At 61.7% G+C, this 18,522-nt stretch overlaps 1 protein-coding gene across 1 annotated transcript in view; it reads left to right on the top strand.

Moving 5' to 3' along the window:
* PIEZO1 (piezo type mechanosensitive ion channel component 1 (Er blood group)) overlaps positions 1-18,522 on the top strand; it is a 56,496-nt gene that overhangs the window by 20,878 nt on the left and 17,096 nt on the right. Inside the window, exons 2-11 of the mRNA XM_068991733.1 lie at positions 7,717-7,812; positions 12,260-12,382; positions 13,387-13,444; positions 13,568-13,706; positions 16,402-16,570; positions 16,718-16,931; positions 17,036-17,207; positions 17,291-17,371; positions 17,496-17,586; positions 18,388-18,488. Coding sequence (XP_068847834.1) covers positions 7,717-7,812; positions 12,260-12,382; positions 13,387-13,444; positions 13,568-13,706; positions 16,402-16,570; positions 16,718-16,931; positions 17,036-17,207; positions 17,291-17,371; positions 17,496-17,586; positions 18,388-18,488 — 1,244 coding nt within the window. The remainder of the gene's footprint in view (positions 1-7,716; positions 7,813-12,259; positions 12,383-13,386; positions 13,445-13,567; positions 13,707-16,401; positions 16,571-16,717; positions 16,932-17,035; positions 17,208-17,290; positions 17,372-17,495; positions 17,587-18,387; positions 18,489-18,522) is intronic.

Raw genomic sequence — 18,522 nt, 5'->3', positions numbered from 1 at the left:
CCTGGTCGCCAGCATCCTTCTTAATGCCCAGCTGAGCACCTGGGCTGCTGTCTGTCACCACAGCCGCTTCTGTCTGCATCCGCCAGGCAGGCACCTTGTTGCAGGGGGCACATGGGCACTCTGGTTGTTGGGGGCTGCCTGTCCATCCCCTGTGAGCTGGCACATGGGGATTGGGGTGCTCCTGGGGGGCCAGGGACAGGGTCTGAGAGAGAGCAGATGGGACCTGGCTGAGTGGGGCTGGTGCCTGGAGGAGGTGGTCAGAACTTGCTCACAGGAAGAGCAGCGGGCTGTGGGAGGCCCTGAGGTCTTCATGTGGACCCTGCCGGGCCTCAGCTTCCGCTCCTGACTAATGGCCAGCAGGAGCCCCTTGCTGGTGCAGAGCCTGGAGCTGGGGGTGGGAGTGCGCACCGGAGTGCAGTGGGGTGTACTCCCCTCAGTCTAGGGGTGCAGCTCAGCTGGAAGCCCCTTTCCTTGGGGCTGGAGAGGGCCCTGCCTGTCCCTGGGGAGTCCAGGAGGGCAGGAGCCATGCCCAGAGCCTACCCACGTGGAGAGGCCGGGACCCCGTCTGCCTTCGTGGCGGGTGGGTTCCTCCTGCTGGGTGCTGGCCCCGGGGCCGTGGCTGACCGTCACCTGCTCACTGTGGCCCTCGGTGAAGCCCCAGTGGTGACCCATGTGTCTGCCAGGCCTTGGGCTCCAGGCTCTGGGGAGGGCCGCATGGTCAAGCCGTGGGATGGGAGGGGTGGGAGGGGCGTGCCTGTCCTCCCTTAGTCCCAACTGCAGAGACTGAGATAAGTGCGGTCTCCTCCTGCCCCGGGGAGGCTGGGGGCCCGGCAGGGGTTCTCTGTCCCTCTCTGTGGAATGTGGTTCCCACCCCTGGCCTGGAATCCAGCCTCTCCATTGTGGAGGGCTAGGTGGGGTGGGAGCCCTGACCCTTCCGGGCCACAGCAAATACCTGAAGCTCCAGACACAGGCTTGGAGCGCAGCTGTTTTTTGGGGCAGCAGTGTGGCCCTGGTCTAGGGAGGCCGGCTCATTCCAAGCAGTGCCTGAGGGTCTTCAGGGAAGGCTGAGCTCTGGGGGAAGGGGTCTGAGCAGCCTTGTGGAGGACAGGTGCCGAAGTTCCCCTCCCCCATGTCTCCCTGGCAGAGCATGTGCTGCGGGCGGCTCTCCTTGGAATTAGGAGGCCTGTGAACAGCCAGCGAGGCCCATGCCTGACCCCAGGAGCAGCTCTCTCAGCACCCCTGGCCCCTGCCGTGTCCCTGGCCTGGGCCACGCTGGTTGAAAGTTTGGTCACCATGCTTCCCGGAGCCCGTGCTGTGGGGAGGGGGTGGCCACCTGTGCACTCAGGCAAGTCGTGAAACCTGGTTTCCTGGACACCGAGCTCATTAAACCTGGACACGGTGGTAGTTAAACCCTCTGCCTGCCCTGGGCGCCCAGGCTGCTGGCAGGGCTCCAAGTGGGTAGCTGTGTCCCTTGGCCTCTCCTGTCCCCTGACTCTGTCCTGCACCCCTACGAGCCTGTGGCCGTGTCTGTGGCCTCCTTTTGCCTGGGGCCTCAGCTTCTACTGTGGAGGGAAGGGGACTCCTGGGAAGGTCACTGAGGCTCCAGGGCATTGTGGGCCCATCCTCCTTGGTCCCCGAGCTGGAGGAGGCTACCCTGCACTGCCCTCGTCTCTCCTGCCATACAGTGTGCCCCCGCCACCCCAAGGCTGGCCATGGAGGGAGCCTCTGGACACCTGTGTGCGACCCTCAGGTGGGTGGGCTCTGGTGGAGGTGGTACCCCAGTGGGATGGGGTCTCAGGCGGGCATGTGCTGGGTGGAGCATAGGGGCAAGCAGCAGGCAGTGGAGGAAGTGCAGCTAAAGAGCCAGGTGTCTTGGCTGCAGGCGGGTCTGGGCAGCAGGGCCTTCTCTCCCCTCTGCCCCAGCCGCCTGCACACCCTCTGAGGGGCCCTGAGGTGCTGCCCACACTGCCTGTGCTGGCCCCGGGCTCCTGTCCCCTAGGTAGAGGGCACTGGGGGCCCTCAGCCAGTCTCCTCGCCCTCTTCTTCAGAAAGCTGGGTATGATCTGAGTCTTGGTCTTCTCTGGCTCAGGGCCTGGTTGGTGGGGGGTGGGAGTGGTGGCATGTGCTGCTGTGTCCATCTCTCCTCTTCTGTCTTCCTCTTCCTCCCTCACCCCACCCACAGGCCCCTGGCCGAAGCGAGCAGGGAAGTGTTTACGGGTTTCTCCTCCAAGCCAAATAAGGCAGGGTGAACAAGCTGGCGGGAGATGCAGCAGGCTGGGGGAGGGCAGGCTCGGACGGGACCCCCGCCCTGGCTGCTGCTGTGGCCTGGCAGCGGGCCCCTGGGGACTCTGAGCTTCTGGGCCCCGCCCGGTCCTGCCCGGAAGAGCTGGAGGAGAGGTGGCCCAAGGGTGCCCATTGTCGGGTCAGGAGACCCCAGGCCTAGTCCTGCCACCGCCTGGGGACTCCAGTGACGCACATCCTCCCCAGCCTCCCGCGCCGTCTGTGACCGGGAAGCCTGGGCCTGGGGACCCACTGCTCTGTGGTGTGTCCCCCAGTCTCACCCTCTTGGTCACACTGCCAACAAGCCTAGCAACACACCCCCCGAGGAGGAGACTCCTGGGCAAGCAAGGTCCCTCCTGTGCAGGTAAACTCTGGCTCCGCTGGCGTGGCTCTTCTGGGCAGTTGTGACATTTACACATGCATGTGTCTGTTCTCACTTAAGTTTTACACAAGGAGTGGTGGTGGGTGTGGCTGCCAGCTGCAGCCTCTGTCCTGCACGGTGCCTTGGGGATTGGCTAGTTCTCTCTGCTGCCCGTCTGGCATTGTCCCCACGGCAGCAGCCCTTTGGGGTGGTTATGAACCCTCCAACCCCACCCAGCGGCTGGGGAGACGGTGGCCTGGAGCGGCCTGTCTCCTGCAGGACTGGGTCTCCTCCAGTCGTTTCTCAAGGAAGAATTTCATGGTCTGGGGTCCAGGTTCTGGGCTCCTGAGCTGCCTCACACCAGAAGTGATCCCCAAGCAGAGGCCCATAGCTCTTCTCCCCTTGACCTCGAGCAGGCCCAGTGGGGAGGGTAGGAAGGGCCAGGGGGCTGCAGCTGCCCTGGACTCTGGGCCCCGCGCCCGCACGTCATCCTCCCTGTCTCTCCGGGCGCCACGGTGCTGGCCGCCCTGGAAGGGGCCTGGTGTCCCCAGCCTGGTGGAGGGTATGGCAGCTCTTCCTGGGCCCTGGTTTCCCACGTCAGGCCTTCTGGCTGGATCCCCTGTCTGCAGCTGACCCCACAGGTCTGCCAGTCCTGGTCCAGCCCTCCTGCCCCATCTGTCCACTGCCAGCTGTCCTCCAGAGCTGGTTCAGCAGGTCCTAATGCCTGACCTGACCCTCACCCACCTGCTTCTACGCCCTGGGCCACCTAGACCCACACCATTTCCCTGGCGGGGAGTGTTATCAGCCCCTGTGCCTGGGGCTCGCTTTGTCTATCTGCAAAGAGGAGGTGCCAGGACAGTCGTGGTGGTGGCCGCGGTGCATCCCCCACTCCTGGCCTCCGCGCTCTCCTGGAGTCTCTCCCACTTCCTCCGTCCTTCCAGCTTGGATGCTGATGAAGGTCTGACATGACCTCTGAGCCTCCTCCTGCCATCCCTGCTGGCCCCTGGGGTCACCCCCCCGTGCCACCCTGTGTGCGGGTCCCACCAGCCGGGTGGTATGGTGCTCAGGCCTCATATTCATCCTGGGGCCCCCTGTAGATGGGCTGAAAGACCCCTCGGAGGGTAAAATGAGGACCTCAAGGGCATGTGCAGAGCTACAGCCCCCACCCACTTCACAGGCAGGAAATCAGGGCTGGGGGTGGGAGCAGAGGATGGGGCCTCACTGTCCACGTCTCCCACCTGGTGGGGGCGCATGCAGGCCAGACGCAGGGCTGTGTCATGGCACCGCGTGCACGCCTGGGGTCTCTAGAGTCCAGCCCCCAGCAAGGGACCCCATCTCCCTGCAGGCCAGGCTGTGGGGTCCAGCTCTGCACGCAGTGTCCAGGCATCTGTGCCCTCCACGCCACCTCCCTTCCTGGCCAGGCACCAGCAAGACCAGGACTCCGTCTCTCCCCCCAGGCCTCACTTGCCTCACCTGCAGGACAGGGGCGGCTGTGCTGGGGTCTCTGAAGGGTTAAGCATGCGGGGAGGGGTTGCAGGGGCCTTTCCTGCCGGCACAGCCCTGCGGGCACAGCCCTCCCCCACCCCATTGTTCCTACTCAGGAAAAAGCATATCTCCCCCATGAGGTCACCAGCCACCAGCTGCTCTCATGGGGAGGTGGGAGCTGCCTAGGCAGAGCAGCCTTTCCCCCTTCTCAAAATGTCCCCACCACCTCCCCAGCTGAGCATCTTCCTTCTCTGTGGGAGCTGGGGCAGACCCAAACCTCCCGAGTCTTAGTTGGCCTTCAAGACCAAAAGCAGTACCTCCTCCTCCAGGCAGCCTGCTCAGATGCCCTGAGTCTCCTGGTCCTGCAGAGTCACAGTGAGACCATGTCCTTGGCATTTAGACCAGTGACTCCAAGGGCGGATATGCAGCTAGGAGTCTGAACCCAAGTCCCCGTCTCCAATCCGAACGCCCTTCCCCCCAGGCACCTGATTCTTCCTTTGAACAAGGGAGCATGCGAGAGCCAGCTTGGCTTCCCCCAGGAGGCCAGTTTGCCTCTAGTCCCTGTGTCCAGGCCGGCCCTCTGTCACTCTTGCTCTGCTAGCCTCTCGTCCCAGGCCCTGATAATGGGAAGGGGAGGTGGTCTGGGAATGTGACCTCAGCCTCTCTCATCCTGGCCCAGGGCTGCCCTGCTGGGGCTGGAGGCCAGTGGGCCCACAACCCCTGGGCTATGTTCCCAGCTCATGTCCCCTGGGTCAAGTCCAGGGCTTGTCCGGGCACCAGCTGCCTGTGGTGCCAGTTTCCTGGTGGGGGGACCATCTCTCAGCCTGTCTGCGGGGCCAGCAGCCGGGCTGTACTCCTGGACACCCCAGGGTCTCTGTTTCCTCATCTGTGTTGGCAGCGCATGCATGCATGTTAAGTCACTTCAGTTGTGTCTGGCTCTTTGCGACCCTAAGAACTGGCCAGGCACCTCTGTCCGTGGGATTCTCCAGGCAAGAGTACTGGAGTGGGTTGCCATGCCCTCCTCCAGGGGATCTTTCTGATCAGGGATGGAACCCGCATCTCTTACGTCTCCTGCATTGGCAGGAGGGTTCTTCACCACTGGTACCACCTGGGACACTCTCTTTCTCTAGCTCTCTGCCATATCCCCGTGGAGACAGGACTCCCGCTGGGCCAACAGCTCTGCATCTAATGAATGAATGACTGAGGGGTCCTTGTCCCCCCAATCCAGGGCAGGCCCTGTGTGGACTCTGGTGCCTGGCAACCATCTCAGGGTGGGGCAGTGCCTGGCAGCACCCACATGGGGTGACCATGTCCATCCTGTCTTCCCACGCCCTCCCTTCTGACCCTTCATCTCTGATTTCCTGCTTTTGGCAGAAGGAGCTTCTAGATTCTTTTCCTTCTGCTTGGGCTGCAGAAGGGGCAGAGGCCCAGCCCCACATGCCTTGTGGCCCCACTGGTGGCAGAGGAGGGGGCTCGGGAGGCCCCTGCCCTTCTGGTTCTGGTCTGAGATCCTTCACTGATTTCTGGGACTATTTATTCTTTTATTTTGGTAAAATACACATAAAATGAAATTCACCATCCTAACCATTTAACTGATTTAGTTACTTGACCGCACCACGCAGCATGCAGGGTCTTAGTTCCCCAAGCAGGGATGGAACCCCTGTGCCCTGCATTGGGAGTGCAGAGTCTTGACCACTGGCCCCCCCGGGGAAGTCCCCTCCTTAACCATTTTCAAGTGGATGGTTCGATGACATTAATTACATTCTCAGCATTGTGCAGCTGGCACCACCACCTCCAGAACCTTGCGTCTTCCAGGCTGCACCCCACATCATGAAATGCTGACTCTGTCTCTCCCCACACCATCCCTCCAGCTCAGGGTTGGCGTCAGAGCCAGGAGATCCCCAGGGCTGCACTGAGTTAACCTCCCTATCACTGGCCTGTGCACACTGTCAAAGGGGCTCGAGTGCTTGTCCAGCACTGTTGTCCCTGGTGGATCAGAACAGGAACACCTCAGTACAGAGACCAGCAGGATGCACCCTTAGGGGGAAATTTACCTGACCAGATGGGTAGACATCACCTGACTGGTGCTGTGGGTGCAGGGGGCAGAGCCCAGAGGGTAAAAGTGCGGCCCTGGAAAACAGAACGGAACGTTAGAAGCCTTTGCCATAAATGCTCTTCCCTGGTCTTCTCGGGCCAAATCAGATTGATTTTTTGTTTGTTTTTTATGCAAATGTGTGATTGTGAGCAGCTTTAGACTTTGACTGAGCCGGTCGCTATGGCTAGTGTACCTCATGGAAGGAGGCAGCTTCATGTCAGGGCGCTCCATGGGGCAGGAGAGTGTGGTGGTGTCCAGAAAGGAAGACTGCTGATCAGAGTTCAGGGCCGCAGCTCTTCCCATATGGTTCTCCAGGTTACCTGTTGCTGGGGTAGTTGGAGGGCTTGGGGGCTGAACACCCCACTTGGCCCTGCTGACTGCTCTGGGGAGATGGTGTGGCCAGGTTCAGGTCAGCTTGTCTTGGCCCAGGACGTCCAGAGGGCTGTTAAGCAGAGGTCCAGCTGTTGCTGGGCTCACGGCCCCCACCTGGGAGCCTGAGGGGATGGGAGTGGAAGTGGGATAGCACCCTCCCCGGGAGGCCAGGCTGAGGGTGAGGGTTTACCCTTGTGCCACTCTGTTCAGTCTCAATGACAGGGCCAGGACATTGGACCATCTAGGGGTGAGGTTGGGTCTGTGATGGGTGCTGGCACCCACAGCCGTCCACTCTGTCCTGGGCTGGGCCGGGCAGGGCCAGGTCACTGGGGCCACTTGCTGGCCTTAGATTGAGGAGCAGAATGGGCAGAGGTGGCTCCAGGCCAGGGGCCGCTTTCAAGGGTACCAGTACCCTCTGGGCTGCTAGCCTGGCTTTCCTGGCCCAGCTCCCTCTCAGGCCCCTGGGAAAGGCTGAGAGGGCTGGTTTCTGAGTGATGATCCCCAAGCTGGGACACTTGGCATTTCCCCAGCCTCCCCAATCCAGGCATCTGCTGCACTCTGTCAGGATGGCATTGGGGAGGCTTCCAGGAGTGAGTTGTGGATGCATGCATGGCTTGAAGGGGTCGTGCCGTGGTTCCCCTGGGAGACGTGATGGGGGGGCATGGCCATGGCCCCAGTGGGTGCACAAGGGTGTCCAGAACGTGGAAGTCAGGCAGGAGGGAGGAGATTTAGAGAGGTAGACCCCAAAGTCAGCCATGCTGTGTTGACTGGGGATGTAAAGTCTTACAAAGGAGAGAAAACAAGTGGGGAGATTGTCATGACCTCTGTGTTGGCCCTGGGGGGGGGGGGGCGGCAGCTCTGCAGAGCGAGTCCTGAGACACGTGCAGCACGAGGGCCCCCTGATCAGTGTAAACAGAGCCTGTCCTAGGTCAGACACAGGGCTCCCAGGGCAGGTGACCCGTCCTGCAGAATGTGGTCGCTCACGCGTGGAAGGAGGTGGGCAGCCTCCTGGGGTGACAAGCACCGTACCTGTGGTGGAGAGGCTCGGGGGAGCGGCTGGGGCGTGGGGCTGGCTGTCCTCCCTTTCCAAGCGGCCCTGATGACTGCCCCATCTCCTCTGCAGCCTGCCTGTTCCGGGTCAATGCGCTCTCTCTGGTCTACCTGCTGTTTCTGCTGCTGTTGCCCTGGTTCCCGGGCCCCTCACGGCACAGCATCCGAGGTAAGGGTGGGTGGGGCTCGGTGGGGGTAGGGGTGTGGATTCAAGGGTCTCAGAGCTCTTTCTCCAGATGCCCGGGGCAGGGGAGAGTTGAGGCCGTGGCTGAACCGGGCAGGGCTCTTCTGTGGTTGAAGAGCTACTGGTGAAGGATGAGTGGTCCTAGGTTCATTTTTCATGGTGGACCCTTGGCTGTTTCAGATCTCTGTTCTGACCTCATGTTGCAGGGCTGATGCCGTGTTCCTCCGGCCATGGGCTGGGCCACCTTCCTGCCAGGTCCCTCCCCTGACCCCCACCCAGTCCCAGCTGCAGCCCTTTGGCCCTGAGCAACTCTGGCCAACCCTTAAGTCCAGCCACCTCACCAGCGCCCCTGCCCCACTGTGGACTCAGGCTCCATCCGTGTGTGCTCGGTGCTCTGTGGGGCGATGGCTTTCCTCTGACCACCTTGTTGTCAGGGTAGCTGGGTGCCCGGCGGTCCTTACCTAGTTCTGAGCTCCTAGAAGGTGGCCTCTGAGTCCACCAGATGGACAAGATGGGTGGGAAAGCCTGTCAGGGTGCCTTTGTCCCCAGGGCACTCTGCACTGTGGGGCCCAGAGAACTGGCTTGTCTGAGAGGAGCTGAGAGCAGAGAGGATCCCTGAGTAGGAGGGTGCCCTGCCCCCTGTCCTGTGGAGCACAGACAGGTCCCTGTGAAGGGGGACGCAGACCTGCAGGCCGACAGCACAGGGCGTGTGGTTGAGGAGCCCCTTCAGGCCGGGGTCCCACCAGCCACTCTCGGGGTGCTTCCAGGTCAGTTTTTGTCCTGGCTTTTCAGTAAGGAAATGTGCTGAGGATGGCTCTGTGCCCCATGGGCAGGGAGGCCCTTAGGTTTCCCAGGGTGAAGAGAGATGCCCAGGCTTAAAATAGAGTTCCCAGGGAGCAGGTTGTCAGTGGTGTGGCCCCCACCCCATTCTGGACAGAGGTCATGAAAGAATAGCCTGGCAGGGATCACCAAAACCACCGCAGGGAGCCAGGCCCATGCCTATTGCCCCTGGAAGGTGCTGGCCACCTGGGGCCTCAGTTGTGTCCTGTGGCTGCAGAGACCACCTCACACCCAGCAGCCACCAGCAGGTCCCTGCTCACAGTCTGGGGTCAGAGTCCAGCATGGGCTTCTGGGGTGAAAACCCATGTGTCACCGGGCTGGTCCCTCCTGGGGGATCTGGGGAGAATCTGGTTCCTGTTTCCAGCTTCTCAGCTCGGCGCCCCTTCCCCATCATACAGGTTGGCAACAGCCAGTTGAACATCACCCCCAGTCACTCTGATTGGGCCCTCCTGCCCCGTCTCCATGGTTGGGACCCTGGAGTGAAACTGGGTCTGCCCTGGGTGGGGGTGGCCAGGAGCAGCCCTTGTTTAAGGTTAGCTGCTTGGCACTCCTGGTTCCCCTTTGCTGCATCAGGAAATGTTCACAGGGTCCCGGGATTGGAGCATGGGTCCTCCTGGAAGGGTGTCAACCTGCCTCCCACAGGGTCACAGGTCCCCCTCCCCGGCCTGTGGTGTCTGGTCAGGCTCTCTGCTCCTGTGGGCACTGGTATGGGGGGCCCTGATCTTGGAGTGCAGGGAGAATTCAGGGAGGGGCCCCACACAGGTGTAGGGCTGGGAGCCACGGGGGACCCCAGGCCACACCCCTGCACAGCTGGCTGTCCCAGCCCTTCCCCAGTCCACAGCTCGGGCCAACCTGGAGAGACTGTGGGCAGTCCAGGCCCTCCCCTCCTGTCCATGGACCCCGTTCCCAGGGTCTCAGCTCTGAGCTGTTTGTTCCATCATATTTCATGCCCTGCCGTGATGGGGAACACTTTCTTCTAATTGGCGCTGGGAGAAGCACAGGCTCTCAGCCAGGGCAGGAGTCCAGGGTGGGGAAGGGTCAGGGCACTGGGAAGACTCGCCTGCCTAACCTCCCTCTGTCCATCTGTCCAGCCTCAGAGGCCCTTCAGGGTCAGAGAGGCTGCTGGGTTTTTCCGGGTGGAAGAGAGGAAAATGTGAGGCCTGTCCGTGCCTGAGTGCCTGGCCACAGGGTCACGGTCGTGTTGCAGCTGGGCCTTGGCGCCAGCTCTGGGTGGAAGGTCTGAAGCTGCCCGGGTCCCCTGTGGGTGCTGATTCCTGGCTCTATTCTCATGTGGGCGTCAGCTTGACCCCAGCTCCCTGTGCTGGGCAGAGAGGTGTCCACTTCAGTGCGTCCTCAGGAACCTTCCAGCTCTTCCTCAGTCACTTTGCCGGCACCGTGGGCTACGTGCCCCAGCAGGGCACAGCCGCAGCAGAAGCTTCAGGGAGACCCGAGGGTCAGCTCTTGTGACCTGATTAACAGGGACTTGAGGAGCCAGGTCCTGCAACTGCTGTCTGGAAAGGGTGACTGGCCTGGAGCCCTGGGCTCTGCTCTGACTTGAGGGCCATGGACAGGAGGGCCTGGTGGGCAGGCCTTGTTCACGTCACAGAACTGCGCCCCAGGAGGACCCTGTACTCTTTGGACGAGGGGATGAGAGGCTCTGTTGTCCTCCCAAGACCTGTGCCCTCCTGCCTGTGGGTGGACAACGTGCCAGGCGTGGCAGAGCAGATTCCCAGGGCCTCGAGCTCAGGCTCTGACCTCCTCTGGCACTGTCCCTCCCTGCCCCCCACCTCAGGACCATCCTCCCTGAGACAGGGCCTCAGACGAGTAGGGGAGTTCCCTTTCCTCAGCACCCTTCACCCAGTTCATGTTGGGAGGGTGAGGTCGACCAGCAACTCACCGTGGTGCCAGAGCTGGGCCTGGGTGGGCACCACACCCACAGGGGTCCCAGGCTGTCCCAGAACAGGGTCATAGGACTGGGGCTGTCCTGGAGTGTTTGTGTACTGAGCAGTCAGACCAGGGAGGTTTGGAGCTTGAGCCCCAGTGCCCACTCTGGTCAAATGCTCTCTGCACCCCCTCACAAGCTCCCTCTCCTCCATGCCTGAAGCCCCAGCCTCCCAGCCCCATTTCCTGCTTCTCCAGAGATTCTGGCCTGAGCGGCGCCCTGGCTCCTTCAGGAGGAAACACTTCTGTGTGACCCCTCCCCTGCACAACAGAGGTGGGGGTCGCCTGCCCACCGAGGCAGGGCGCCATCCTTCCACCACGCTCCCTGTGCCCTGCAGGCCTCACATGACCAAACGAGTGACCCCAGATTGAGGGGAGAGGCAGGCAGGGCTTCCAGCAACTGCAGTGGGTGGCCCAGGACCCACACACACCGCCCCACCCTCTCAGGATCCCCACACCAGCCTGACTGCCCTCCACCCTCTGAAGTTAGAGCTGCCCCCTGGCCTCACCCAACACTACTGTCAGCCATCCTGCTACCCTCTCATCCTCCATCCATTCCATTTATCCACTCATCCTCCCACCCACCCATTCACTTGTATATCCATCTTCCACCTGTTGATCCATCCTTCCATCCATTCACCCACCTCTTCATCCATCCATCCATCCGTCCCCATCCATTAATCTCTCTGTCCTCCTATCTATCCATCCATCTTTCCCACCATCCCTCTTCCCATTCATCCATCTCTCCATCCTCCCATCAATTCCTCATTTACCCATCTATCCATCTTCTCATACATCCAATCCATTCATCTGTCCATAATCACAGCTGCCCATCCATTTATCCAAGTTCCCATCCTCTGTCTTCTCATCGACCTTCTGCCATCCATCCCTTCTCTAATCTATTCATTCATCCATCTATCCATCTCCCATCCATTCCCACGATACATCCTCTCATCCATCCAGTGTATCCTCCTGTCCATCCGGCCATCATCCATCCCTCCATCTGTCGCACCATCTGTCCCCCATCCATCATGTGAATTCCTGGGGTACAGTTGCCTCTGGGAATCTGAGGCTTTGTTCTGTGGGCAGGTTTGATAAGTCGTGTGGTTGAGTGTCGGACAGGGTCTTCCCTGCATGGTGCATGCTTTCAGCCCATCTTGGGGGTGAGGCAGTATCATGCTGCCAGGGCCAAGTAGCAACACAGATGTCTGCTGGATACGTGACCAGACCTGAAGGTGGCCTCCAGCCTAAGGGGGCCTTTCCTTCTGGTGCTGGCTCTGCCCCCCATGCCCCACACCCCAAGTAGGGGGCGAGACTCAAGCACTGGCAGGCTGGGTGTGCTGTATTCCACTGATTCCTTGTTGTATGACTCCGGACAAGTGACTTCACCTCTCTTTGCCCATTTCTTTGTAAAGTGAGGTCACAATAGTTCAGGACCATGGGGCAGCTGTGAGTGATCAGTGGGACGGTGTAGGAGGGGTGTGCTGCCTGAGTTCTCTGCTGACAGACCCTGGGTCCATGCTAGGCTGGTGGACACAGCCTCGCTCAGGGCTGACAGCCAGGGCTGACTGGCCTTCACTGGTCTCCCCCTCCCCATACTCCCACAGGCTCAGCTGCATGCTTGCCTTACCCCTGCCCACTCTGCCTGCAGGTCACACTGGCCGCCTCCTCCGAGCCCTGCTGGGCTTCAGCCTCCTCTTCTTGGCAGCCCACCTCACCTTCCAGATATGCCTGCATACTGTGCCGCGCCTGGACCAGCTTCTGGGGCCAAGCTGTGAGTCCCTAGGGGGCCTGGGGGGATGCTTGAGGGCAGCAGGCCTGGGGGAGAGCCAATGGTCTCCCTGAGCAACCAGAGGGCCTGGGCAGCGTTGGGGAGCCTCACACTCTTCAGCAAGCCCAGCCAGCCTCAGGGGCCACCCTGCCTCACCCAGGCTTTGTCTACCTCTGAGTGTCTATCCACTATTTATATCCAGTGCAAATGGGCCCAGGTTAACTGCCCCAGTAACAGGTGGCCATGGGGCTGGGCTGAACATGGGCAACACCAAACTGAGCCTGGCGTCTGGCTCACTGGACAGCCCTGGTCTTCTCAGGCCCCACCTGCTCACATCTTCCTCCTGAGCCTTTGGAGGCATAGAGGCTAGGCTGAGGGGACAGGGGTGCCAGCAGACCAGGTGAGCTGCCCGCCCACCATCCTGCACCCTTTTACCTCTGGACAGAATCTCCAGCTGGCACCCAGCCCTTCCACCTCCACTGACTCCAGCACCCCAGTGTGCAGATGACGGAGCCCTGGGCTCCCATCCCCACTGCTTGGAGGAGGGGTTTCCCACTTCCATGTCCCACCTGGATCGTGGCAGGCAGGATGTCCCACCCGGCTTCCCATTTTCATTCTGTGAAGATCGCGTGTCTCCTGCAGCTTAGAGACTGGAAGTCAGGTGCCTCGAGGGCCCTCTGGTCCTGGCTCTGAGACCAGGCTTCCCATGTGTGCCCCCTCCAGCTCCCAAGGAGCGGTCGGCCTTGGGCAACAGACCTGAGAGCCCTGCCACAGCCACACAGTGCCCAGCTGGGCTGTGAGTCCCATTCCGCCAGGCAGACTAATGGGCCTCTGACCCACCAGACTTTCCCTGGGTGGGCCTGTTTCCCCACCAGCATAAGCAGCATTCTTGAGCATCCCTGGACACCTGGGGACCTGTGGCTTGAGGGCTTCTGAGGGCCTCTTGGCAACGAGGGGGTTTCTTGGCACCCACCTGCCTGACCTGGTTCCCCCACCTCTCTCTGCAGGCAGCACCTGGGACACCATCACCTGGGACACCATCTTCCGGCACATTGGGGTCACGAGGTGAGAGTCCTCAGTCTCCCTCGGGGATTTCCTGGGCCTGAGGTGGGGGCCTCCAGCTCCTGGGGTGCCCCCACTGGCCCCAGCCCCACTAAGTCCACCATGGTCTCTCCCTGCCCTCTACAGGCTGGACCTGAAGGACATTCCCAATGCCATCCGCCTGGTGGCCCCTGACCTGGGCATCCTCGTGGTCTCCTCCCTGTGCCTTGGGGTCTGCAGGCGCCTCACGAGGACAGCCCGGTGCAGCCAGCACATCCAGGAGCCGGTGAGGACTATGGGGCACCCCAGGTCCCAGCCATTTGAGGACTGTTGTATATCCTCTTTCTTTCTTTCTTTTCTTTTCTTAAACAAATGTGGACATTTTAGTTGTAAAAGCCTGTATGTGCCCACTGTGGAGAGATGTGACAGCAGTGGAGAGGTCAAGTGTGTGTCCCGCGGGGCACTGGCATTGCAGCGCGTGGTCCCAGCACGTGCGGGGGCTGCAGGCAGCATCTGCCCCAAGAGCTGTTCCTGAGGAGTGTCTTCAGGGCTGCAGGCCACAGGGAATCAGTGGTGCTAGGAGGCCGTGTGTGCTGGCCATCAAGTAGCACCTGGGGACTGATGGATGGACAGACAGACGGATGTTTGAGGAGCACCACCCACAGCTAGGGCATCAGTGGGTTTGTGGACAAGGCAGAGGCTGTGTAGGCTGGAGGCCTAGAGCAGGGCCCTGCATCAGAGTCCTTAGGGTCCCGCCCTGGGTCTTCCCTCCGTGTCCTCTGGTTGAAGGCTCAGCTCTCCTCTCCCTGCACAAGGGCTGTAGTCTTGAGCCTCATTTGGGTCCCACACTCGGCCTCAGCCTCTGTCCAGTAGGACCTGGTTTCCAGGGCTGGGTCAGGTCTGTGATATCCAGGGTCCCTGCCTGGTAGGCGGTGGGGGACACAGGCTCACACCCTTAGCCCCAGTGTCCTTTGGTCAGGCTGCTGATGCTTGTGGAAATGAGAGCCTCAGTCCCCAGAGAGGGGGTACTTCCTGTCGCGGGCTGGGGTGGGGCTCAGCCTGCAACTGACTGCCCATCCCCCAAGTCCTGGGGGGCAAGGCTGGCACCCCTATTTCACAGAAGACATGGGGCCTGGAGGTCAAGGGGCTCTTCCATTTACTTGTGGGGGTCGAGTGGGGGCTGGGGCAGCCCCCTGACTGGCTGGCTCCCTCAATCCCTATGGCGTGTGGCACTGGCAGGCACAGGGGCCAGAGCAGCCTCTGGTTTCCTCGTTAGCAGAGCCAGGGCTTCCAGGAACGGCTCTGACGGGAAGGAGCTAGCTGGTTCCCCATGCCTGGGTCAGAGGGAGGGGGCCAGCCCCCCACTCCATGCTGCCCATCACCTCTCGGACCTCAGAGCAAGGCATCACAGGCACCCAGCATTTAAGGTCTGAGCCAGAAGCAGGCACAGCACCCCTTGTGGACGACCCCACCTGGCAGGGCCATAGCACATGCGTCCGTGAACATGCGCCCATCCCAACTTGGCACACATGTATCCATGCCTGCCCTGCATTTCAGACGGGCTGCAGTGAGGGGTGTGGTCTGGGGGGCTGGCCAAGGCAGGCTGGACGCTGCTAGCGGCCCCCAGCACCTGTCCTTTCGCCCAGCAGCTGCTTCTGTTCTTCCCACACCCAGAAGCGCTCATTTTCCACAGCAGCTTTCCCAGAGTTGGGGCCAGGCTGTGGGCGGAGTGAGTTCAGGCCTGGCTGCTGTGCCTTCTAGGGCTGAGCCCCCACCCCCATTCCAGGACATAACAGGGGGACCCTGGGTACCACTCTGATTCCAAGGCTGGGCCTCCTGCCCTGCCCTGTCCCCTCCACACTAACAGGTATGGCCCAGCAGCACTCCCTGGGGCCTGCCCAGCTCCCCACCTACGTTTGACAAGCAGAAGACAGATTCAGAGAGGTTAGGGGGTGTGCCGAGGCTGCCTGCTGGGAGATGTGGAGCTGGGGTGTGACCAGGTCTCCTGGCTCCCCCACGCTCTCAGCCTGGACTCCGAGGGCTGCCTTGGCCAGGACGGGTGACGCACAGACCAGCACCCACGTCTCAGGTGGAGACCCAGGGCCTGGGCTTCTGACACAGAGGCTGTTCTTTCTGCCTCCCTCCGGCTCCCCAATTCCAGGAAACAGTCTGTTCTGGGAAACCTTGAGGCAGGGCCAAGGAGACAGACCGTGGTGTGTCTCCGTGCCCGTGGACAGGTGAGGCCAGTAGGGCTGACCAGGGACACCCAGGAGGCCCACCTCACTCTCCAGCTGCCCCATGGGCAGCAGAATGAGAGCAGGCTGTCCCCTGGTGTGGTCTCCCCTGGCAGTGTGACCCAAGTGCTCCCACCCCCAAACCTCCATTGCCGTTCTTATAAGGAAGGTGCTGTGGGCCAGGAGTAGGGTGTGGAGCTGCTCTGCGACTGTAGAGTGAGGAGCACCTGTGGCCCTGCCATGCGTCCACTGGGGACGCCTACTGGGGCGCTCTTAGGCCAGGGGCCTGGGGCACAGATGCACGAGCCTGTGGGCTGCTCTGTCCTCGGGGCCCCTGGAGCAGGTGGGAGATAAAGAAGACGCAGCTGAGGGGTACCTGGGTCATCTGAGCACCAGGCCTTGGCAGGAAGGTGTCACTGCTGCAGTGGGCCACCTCCAGGAAGGCCTCCAGGGCTGCGAGGCCATGGGAAGGTGGTGGGCAGACCAGGCATGGAGGGCACCACTGGTGCACATAGGCTAGCAGCCCTGTGACCTCAGAGGGCCAGCAGTGGGTGTGAAGGGAGGCCAGGGAGATGGCCACAGGGGTGGGCTCCTTCCTCCTCCCTTCCCTCTTTCCCTCCTCCCTCTCCCTCCCCACTTCCTCCTCCCCCCGCTTCCTTCTTCCTCCCTCCCACTCTCTACTCCCTCCTCCCTCCTCCCCCTCTCCCACCACGTGCCCGACCTCTGCTCTTCCCATGACCTTGGCAGGACGATGACAGTGAGGAAGCTGACGCCGGCTCCCTGGGGGAGCTGCGGGAAGCCCCTGAACTGTCCCCCACACGGAGATCTCGGCTGGCTGCCCGGTTCCGGATCACAGTGCACTGGCTGCTTGTGGCAGCTGGGCGGACTCTGGCCATCATGCTGCTCGCACTGGCAGGTACCCACTGGGCAGGGGGCTGGGACCCCCACCTCTGACCATCACACTGGGAGGGGTCTCAGCAGCCAAGCTCCCCACTGACCAGCGAGACGGTGGTCACACCACCCCAGCCAGGAGTGACCCTGTGTGCCCCTGCCTGGCCCGCAGGCATTGCCCACCCCTCAGCCTTCTCCAGTGTCTACTTCCTGCTCTTCCTGGCCATTGGCACCTGGTGGGCCTGTCATTTTCCCATCAGCCCGTTGGGCTTCAACACACTCTGCGTCATGGTGGGCTGCTTTGGCACCGGCCATCTCATCTGCCTCTATTGCTACCAGACACCTCTCGCCCAGGCCACTCTCCCACCTGCCAGCATCTGGGCCAGGTGAGGGCTCGCCCCAGGCACCACCCTGCCCTCGCCCCAGCCCTGCCCACCCGGCACCCGTGACCCCCTCACCACAGTATCACCAACATGCCTTCTCTGGGCAGGGTGTTTGGTCTCAAGGACTTTATGGTCCCCACCAACTGCTCCAGCCCCAACGTGCTGGTCGTCAATGCCGACCACGACTGGCCCGTGTACGTGAGCCCCGGCATCCTGCTGCTGCTCTGCTACACGGTGACCTCGCTCCTGAAGCTCCGCGCCCACCAGCCTGTGGACCAGGTGAGCACCCAGGCCAGCGCCCTGCGTCCCCCACCCCCTCGGGCCGGGGCTAGGGGGCTGAGCCTCACCTCTGGTCTCCACAGAGAAAGGAGGCGGCCGGGGACGATGACACACGGGAGGTGGAGTTGACCGAGGTGGACCAGTGGCCCCAGGGTCAGGCCAGGGTTGTGGCCATCAAGGAGGAAGGGGCTGCCCAGGTGAGGAGTCAGGACTGAGAGGTGGGGCCGGCATGCCCCTGCCCACGGGCTTGGCTCATGGGCTTGGCTCATGGGCTTGGCTTGTCTACAGCACACAATGCCTACTCCCACAACACCAGACCCCGAGGACAACTGCATCATACACGACCTCACTGGCCACAGCGCCGCCCAGCAGCGGACCTGTAAGTATATATAGCCATGCAGTGCTGCCCCCTGGCGGCCTTGCCATGTTGGCCTCTCTAGCTGCACCCCTCTTTGGGGCTGCCCACAGACCTTCATGGCTTGGCTGGTAAAGAATCCTCCTGCAATGCGGGAGACCTGGGTTTGATCCCTGGGGTGGGAAGATCCCCTGGAGAAGGGAAAGGCTACCCACTCCAGTATTCTGGCCTGGAGAATTCCACGGACTACAGTCCATGGGGTCGAAAAGAGTCGGACACAACTGAGCGACTTTCACTCACTCACTCACTCACAGACCCAAGACCCTGCAGGGATCTCCCTTGCCTGTCTGCCTGCCTCTCAGTCCAAGAGTTATTCACTCCTCTGTCTTGGGGTGGCTCTGTGTCCCCAGGGCAGGTCTGGGTGTTTTTCTTGGGTGCCTTTTCTTTCTTTTCTTTTGCCCTAAGCCTCGATTTCCATCTTACAAAGCAAGGGATGAAGCTGCTGGCCTTGGGGGATGTGGGTACTCACAGAGCTGGAGGGACTGAGGCCATCTCGTCCACACTGTCTGTCTAGAGTATTGGAAACCAAGGCTGGGAGGGGGGCGAGAATGGGCCAGGGTCCCACGACGCATTGGGAATAGGGTCAGAGTGGAGCCTGGGCCCTTTTCTGCCCCCAGAGCCCCTATGAGACTGTGCTGAGCACGGCTCCGGCACTGTCTGCACTTGGGGGCTGAGTCAGGTATGGGTGAGGGGCTCTGCCCTATTGATGTTGGAGCCTCCCCAGTGGGGGTCCTGCTTCACCTGTGACCCCTACCCTCACCCTAGCATGCCCCCGGCTGGCTGAGCCGAAGGCGACGTCTCCGCTGCACGGCCTGGGCCACCTCATCATGGACCAGAGCTACGTGTGTGCCCTCATCGCCATGATGGTAAGGGCACCAGCGGGACCAGCCAAGGGCTGGG

This window comes from Capricornis sumatraensis, chromosome 20 (genome assembly GCF_032405125.1).
Source record: "Capricornis sumatraensis isolate serow.1 chromosome 20, serow.2, whole genome shotgun sequence".
Taxonomy (NCBI): Eukaryota; Metazoa; Chordata; class Mammalia; order Artiodactyla; family Bovidae; genus Capricornis; species Capricornis sumatraensis.
This window is presented reverse-complemented; position numbering and strand designations above follow the sequence as displayed.